Below are 7,891 nucleotides of genomic sequence, written 5' to 3'. Positions count from 1 at the left end.
TCACGGAATCTCGTTTGATTTTTTCAATAGTTACTAAGATATTTCAATTCACTATGTTTAAAATTTTCACAAAGAAAAAGTTTTCTTTAGGAAATCTATATATTAAAATATATAAATATTACATATAGCTTTTCGTTTTTATTACGTCCTAAAAATATTAATTAATGCCTAGGCATCCCCTCTATGCTTTTTTTATGTAACTTTACAATTATTCTATTAAAATAATTTTTTTACAAAAAATTTATATCAACAATTATCTAGAAATTATTTAACAGATTTTCAAAAAAATATAAAAAAAAAATATTATTTCGTCGATAAACACTTAAATAAAAAGGTACTCTATCAAAGGTTTGAATCCTATTTTCTTCAAAATCTTCAGTAACTCATTTGGTTAGAGTGTAGAGCTGTTAACTCTATATTGCTTTAGTTTCACCTTTAGATAAATTAGATCTAATTATTTTTTATTTATTTTTTCTATATTTATTTATATATTGTTTTTTTATATCCAAAACTGAAGCTATAGCTTTATTTGCTTTAATGATGGCTTTTTTAATTTTATTTGGTACATAATACCAAATTTTTTGTTGACTTAAAACTATATCTATTTTTATTGTTTAATAATAAAGAATAAGCTCCACCTACATCTAAGCAAGAAACCAATCTTAAAATTTTTTCATAAAATTGTTTTAGACTAAAACATGATAGCCCATTTGTCTAGATTTATGTCCTTTTTATCTTTATTTACTTTTTTTATGGTTATTTTAGTAAAGGTTTTTTTATTTGATAATGTTATATAAAATAAATAAATTTATTTTATATAAATAATTAAAATTTATAATTATTTATTTATAAATTGATTAGTTTCAATAGCTAATTCTTTTAATTGACAAAAAAAGCTGTTAAAGCACCTACAATAGTAATCATTCTAGAGTGAAAATAAAAAACATCACCAGGATAAGCTTCTCTACCTGGAGGTCTTCTTATAATTTTAAATATCATTTTATCAATTTTTTAATTTACTTTAATGATAACGGGTATAATTAAATTTAAAATAGAATAATATTTATTTTAAAACCATTTTTTATTTAAAAAATTATAAAAAAATAATTTAGTTCAAAATGATATGAAAAAAATAATTGGAAATATTTTCTAATTCGGAATTATTAATAAAGATCAATCTTTATTAAGAAATCTAGAATAATTTGTTGTAGAATTCCTGATTTTCCTGATTCTTATGCAGGTTGGCTACAGTAACCCGCTGGGTTACAACATCAACATCGCTTGATACCAAGCCCATAAGCTCCAACGGTGGGCTATGGTGATGACGAGCTTCCCTTACATCATCGACCATGTAGTGGGTGAAGCAAACGTATGGGTGGACCCGCTCATCCGGTGAGGTTCCCATTATCTGTGGCAGTAGGGAAAGTGCGAGAACTGGTTGTTGTCTTCGCCCTTACGAGACAAGGATTTCCCTTGGCAGACGCCTGCAAAAAATTCTGGGAATACAGAAGGCAGGCTGGAAAGCTGCCGGCGATGCCATCCCTAATGTGACATACAGCGTCAGCGACAGGTATTACGTGACCGTTGCTGGGAAGCTTTGGATCCCCGACGCCGCTGTGGATCTGCAGCAGCGGTTTTGCATCATAGCCCACCAAGGCGCGGCCGGTCACCGTGGGGTGGACGTGACAAACCCAAGGCATTCTCGAGCCGTTTGAGTGCAAAACCACAAAGGGAGACCTGGAGACCTTTGGATTGGTTTATGACACATTGCACTGTGTAGACATGGGTTTCCGACGGCAGAACCCATTTAAGAACGAAGTCGTGGGCAAGATCAAGAGGATGACTACCGGCGAGTGACTACAGGCGAGTGACTGATACGATGTTGGGTGCAAGGGTGGAAGGAGAAAACTCCTGTCACGGTAACTCTGGGGGACCACTGACCATCGAAGAAAACGGTACCGTGCGATTGGTGGGGGTGGTCAGCTGGGGCTTTGATGGTGGTGTGGGCGACACGCCAGGTATCTATGAACGCGTCAGCGCTGCTCGTGCCTTCATTGGATCGTACTTGCCGAATAAAGTCAAGCTTGTGCGTGCCATAATGAAAGCGACATGGCCAACATACAACCCACTTGGTTGAACATACTACCGACTTGGTTTTGGAAGGCCGAACTCGCTCGTCTAGTGTTTGTGGAAAACAGCTTAATTTGATGAATAACCATCATGGCGCAGCACCTGAATAGCGCCACGGGATTGCGATATTGAAGCACGCAAAAGCCATTCTGTGAGGGGGAGATATCTACTCTTGTATGCTCATTGCAATCTCGTGCATCATTGACAAATTATATTTATCAGGGAGAACGTGCGCGAGTGGTAGGCACGAAACGTATGCTGGAATTCATATTGTTGTGTTAATTCTATCTAAACTGGAGCGACATGGAGAATGGAATCGACACATCGAAATGTACAGAAGAAGCGGTAGTAGGATTTAGCCAATCAGATTGCAGGAAACCATAATCTATGTCGAATTAGTGGAATACCAATCATCACACGACACCATTTTACATACAAAATTCAGTACACACGAATAAAAGAATTGATCGATTGTAGTTTGGCGATTCAGCACAAAAGTGCAAAATGGACAATACGAATGGGTGTTACGACGCGACTATTATAGTTTCATTAGGTTAATCGCGTCCTATATGCCGGCGGCTTTGGTTCACACATTGCAGACCATGGATGATTCAGTAACCTGTGCCACCATACTATTAGCAACCAATTGCTACCGAGAAACGATCCAATCAATAGGGATCAAGAGACGCGTCCAACCAATAGTAATCGAGAAAATCGAGAATTGAACCAACTAATCGCGATTGATCACTCGAGCGGCGTTTACTGCTTCGAAGGTGCCTGCCAAAAATATAATATAAGGAGTTTTTCTGAGTTTTCCACACGACAGCTGCACGTTTTGATGCCACCAATAAAAGGAGAGATAAATTATTACATCTCTGATCCTGAACTGCTCGGTTCGCTGCTTCTGTCATCCCGCCATCAGTGGGGAGAAGTTGTTTCGTCGCAGATTCAAAATGAAGCGAGGGTTATTGCTCCGAATCATCGACGGCATTACGTTCCACGACCCGTGGTTCGAGCAGCGTTATGACGCTCTACATAAACAAGGCCTTTTGATACTTCAAAAAGTAACAGCTGCATTGCGGCAACTAGCCTATGGGTCTCCGGTGGATGCTGTGGACGAATGTGTTCGTATTGGCGAGAGCACCGCGAACGCATGTCTGTCTGTACAAGTTCTGCCACGTATGCATTGGTACAATATCGAGTGAATTTGGTAGACGATGTGTTGGGCGATCGTTACCTACTTAAACATTTACTTTTCACTTTCCGCTTTTCGTCACGAAAATCAAAAGCACCTCGCGAGGTGCTTTTCGTTTTTACTGTTAAGAATCAAAAGCAACTTGAAGTTGGTGGAGTCCACCCATGTAACGATGAAAATACCCAATCATCGCAGTCTATTCCATTGCACACAAATACTAATACAAACACACGAAAACGCAGCGTCAGTCACCAATTGTCAACCAAGAGCCCAGACCGCAAGTGACGAAATAAGATGTTGTACTGTACTGTAGGGAAGCATGAAGCGCGAGCTTAAGAGCATGAAGAGTTATAGTAGAAGCATACCTAACTACTTCGTCGTCAAATAAGACGACTGTGCAGGGTGAGTCGTAATTGAGGTGTCGAAATTGAACACCGCCATTCGAAAGCCTTCGACAGTCGACGACGACGAGAATCCAAACCTCCCTACCTGCCGTCACCCCACTTTTGAATGCGGACTTTCGAGGGCCAAATTGACTCCACATTGATTTTTGAGGAAGCTTATAAAAATACAAAAGAATATAAATTTGCTTTTCACAATCGAACAAAATCGGAAATTTCCTAAATTGACTCCCCCTAATGATATTACTGTTGCGCAACAATCGACCATTTGTTGTGGTGGGTGACTTAACCCAAGCCCCGCCTTGACACAGGTGGTCTCCGAATGCCGAACCTCGGCGAACCGACACGGAAAGTTGTAGTATTACTAGTAGTACTAGGACGTAGAAAACAGAACACTTGCCACAGCCAACTGCCGGAATCTCAATCTTGGTTCTGCAGCGCTGTGGTAACATCAAGTCAATCAATTGTCCGGTTTGCAGGGAATCGGCACTCCCCCATGTGGTTGTTTGTATTGGCACTGGCGTGGAATACAACACAAAGTATACTTTAGTTCCAGTAACCTACGGATCTGAGAACAATGGCGAAGAACTCAAAAGATCGCACCCAGAAGCCGAAGGCCGCTGCAACGGCGCCAGCAGCTGCGAGCAGCGAAACTGAGGAGGAAGTACCACCAGTGACGGAGCCGCTGTTGGTCCCGGTTGTTGGAGGGACCACGGATGCGCTGCCGGCTGTGGAAGAGTCCAAGAGCGAAGAAGTCCGGAAGACGATGGAAGAGCTGGCCCACGGGTAGTGCGCGAGCGGCGTCCATGACCTGGGACGAGTCGCGGCGGCGATATGGCGGCCAAACCATGGGACCGAACTGGGAACAATTACCACGACCCACAATAGAATGCGCCTATGTCGACGAAGAATACCCACCGCCAGAGAAGTCCGATGCCAAAAGCGAGCTGACGATAAGGCGGAAGCTCGAGCTAAGGTACGTGCGGAACGACGGAATCGACCGGATAGTACTCCCGACAGCGAGGAAGATGAAAAAGAATACCAAGAAGAACAACATAAGGAAGCACAGCGGCGGCGGATCAACAAAGCCAATCGTCCCCCAAAGTAAAAGCGTGTCGACCACACCAAAATGGCGCGTGCGGCACATGATCGGCGGATGCTGGACACCACCCTACCAAGCAGTTGGGTATGGGGACCTCTTTCGAGCGGACCACCGACATCAAGCAGCGGAGGGTGGGGGCTCATCATCAACCCCAGCGGACCTTCATTGGTGGTGATAGATGTCCAACCCCCACGGATGACCTGTATGGACACAATTTTCCTGGTGAGTTGGGTGAAGAAGCGGAAAGCTACGGGCGAATGCGCAAGGCATGGGTGGCGAGTGGCGACGGAGTGCTGTGGGGTGGATCCCTTCCGCTGACCGCAGCCTCCTGAAGCCTACATGCACGTATATGTGGCGAGTGCCTGTGGAACAACTCAGTGAGGACGACTACCGTGACCTCATCATGGACGTCGTCGGGCAACCAGCGACCAAGTGGATACCCACGAAGTCAGACATGCGAACATACCGTCGGGCGCTGAGTGTTGATCCCCATGGAGACGTGACCAGTCGCCTGGTTTCATTTATGGAGTGGGTTGATGATGTGATCGACGAGAACGGTTTACGTCAACAACCCAAGGACTCGACCATGCTGAGAACGTTCGTGAAGGTGGTAGCAGCGCATGTCACACCCAGCTACCTACGCGACAGAGTGGAAGAGCAAATGAAGACCGTGCCGGCGAACGACCTGGTGGCATTTGCGGACATCCTAAGCGAATAGCTCGACCGAACGCATGATGCCGACATGGTCAACCAACAAAGGAACAGCTATGGATCAAAGCGTGGCCGTGAAGAAGACGAGCAAGGACGCCGCATTATATAACATGCGAAGAAAGCCAACCAAGCTGTTCGGGACAAACGGGAATTCGGAGGTAATTACCCACGTCCACCGAGTGAATATATCAAGCCGGAACAAAGCGCGGCGGTGTGGTCCCCGTCGACCCAGAAGCGAGCGGGGGACCCACCAGCCACAAAGTACGGCCCACAAACGAACCCGCGACCACGAAACGACGACCGCAATGCCCAAGCTACACGTGAAGAAGGGCGCCCTCGATTTGCACCTGGGCGAGACCGTGGCATGCTGTGCTTTGTCTGCCAGCAGCCAGGACACATGGACCGGGAGTGTCCCAACAAAAAAGACGGGGATAGCGGCGATACAAGCTGGAAGAAGGGTAAGGACGGAGTCAAGCTGTCAAGGCGCGGGAACGCAAAGCGAATATGCAAGCGAAGCGAATGAAGAAGCTCCCACCGCCCAGCAAGGAAGATGATGGACGTTGGGTGCGACTGTACAGTGTGCTGGAAGTTCCATACTGCCCGGACACCGGCGCAGACCAAAACATTGTGCCCCAAGCCATGGTGGATGAACTTCAAGCGTTACAGCCACAACTTCAAGTTGTCAAGCTGGCTGCGCTATTTGTGGGAACAGCATGCAATCAGATGCCGTTCGAAGCGAGCTCCTACGTAGATCTTACGCTGACAATGCAGACGGCCGCTGGACCAGTCTAGGTGCCATGCAAGTGCCGCTGTTACGTGGTCAACAACGGAGATGAATGTCTCGTCTCGGATGACACCCTCAAGACCATTGGTATCGACATCGACCGCCTGCTGGAGCAGGTGGCGCGCCTAGAAGTGGATGACGACGGCGACGACCTGGAAGAAGTTGGTGGCGAAGTCAAGGAAGCCCTGCAAGGCATGATCGACGGCGCAGTCGATAACGGATTTCCAATGGAACATGTAAAGTACTTGTGGGATGTACTCAGCAAGCATGACATCTGTCGACTCAAGTTCGACAGGTCAGACCGACCAGCGAAAGTGAAGCCGCTGAAGGTGACTCTGAAGGATGGGTGTGTTCCTTACCGATGCAAAGGAAGGAAGCACAACCTCCTGGAGGAGAGGTTCCTCAAGTTGTTTGCACAAGAACTACTCGATGCGGCGTGATCAAGAGCAACAAGCAGAGTGCGTGGTGTAGCCCGTTGAACCCAGTTCTCAAGCCAGATTGGCGCAAGTCATTGAAGTCGGCCGACAAATGGAGCGACGATGACGTGCTCAAGAATTATCGACTAATCAACGATTACCGCATCGAGAACTCGTTAACCGAGCCGAAGGCGGGGACAATGTCATTCCAAGCTACCATCCTACAAAATCTGCGTGGCAAGAAAGCGATGGGCGTGTTTGACCTCACCCCAGACCGGGTGATGCAAGGCCATGTGGACAGTGCCCTCTACGTGCAATCAACGAACGAGGAGTGCTACCTGCTCTACAAGAACATGCTGATCTGGATCGACGGCATCTTTGTGTACGCCGATACAGTGGAAGTGTATGTGGATGCCCTCGAGTCATTATTCGATCGAGTGACCCAGTACGGGTTCAAGCTGAGTCCGGCCAAAACCAAGCTGCTCACGAACCAAGTCAAGTGGTGCGGACGCATCATCAGCGGTAACGTCAAGCAAGACCCTGGACGCATCGAACATCAGTGTGCGATCCCCTACCCTACGAATCCGGGTGAATTGCAACAGTTTGTGTGCGCCGTGAACTGGCTGCGGGACGCGATGATAGAATACGCACAGAACGTCGACCCACTGCAGCAGTGTCTGACGAAGGCCTTCGACTTCAAGGCCAAGAAGAAGCGGATCGCGTCTGGTGTTCAATTGGAACTGACCGACGGCAAGTAAGCGTTTGACGCCGTAAAATCCAAGCTAAGATCATTGGTGCAACTGTCTCACCCGCGTGACGACGCTACGATATGTCTGTTTACGAACGTGAGCAATTAATGATGGTCGATTGTGGTAACTCAAGTGGTGGTATTCGATGATGGCAGCCCAGTCCAAGAACAACGTCTCGAACTGCTATTATGTCAGACGGGGATGCTTGCGGGCGTCCAGAAGGCGTGGTCAGTCATCAAGATGGAGGCCTACCCTATTGCGCGTACGTGCGAGAAGCTCAACTACATGCTTATGCGATTTACGGGGTTCAAGATGTACTGTGAAGGAAGGCGCACACACACGGCAAACTCATGCGATTGGCTGCCATTATTGGCGGCTATCGTTATGAAATCATACACATCGA

At 46.4% G+C, this 7,891-nt stretch overlaps 1 protein-coding gene across 1 annotated transcript; it reads left to right on the top strand.

Annotated features, from left to right (window-relative positions):
• Positions 1-1,321: 1,321 nt before the first annotated feature.
• On the top strand, positions 1,322-1,857 carry H257_16283 (hypothetical protein; the record flags this gene model as incomplete). Its single annotated transcript, XM_009844654.1, has 3 exons — positions 1,322-1,392; positions 1,481-1,665; positions 1,781-1,857. The coding sequence occupies 3 exons, from the start codon at positions 1,322-1,324 to the stop codon at positions 1,855-1,857; spliced, it is 333 nt and encodes a 110-aa protein (XP_009842956.1).
• Positions 1,858-7,891: the final 6,034 nt, after the last annotated feature.

Source organism: Aphanomyces astaci, assembly GCF_000520075.1.
Source record: "Aphanomyces astaci strain APO3 unplaced genomic scaffold supercont1.83, whole genome shotgun sequence".
Taxonomy (NCBI): domain Eukaryota; phylum Oomycota; class Saprolegniomycetes; order Saprolegniales; family Verrucalvaceae; genus Aphanomyces; species Aphanomyces astaci.
This window is presented reverse-complemented; position numbering and strand designations above follow the sequence as displayed.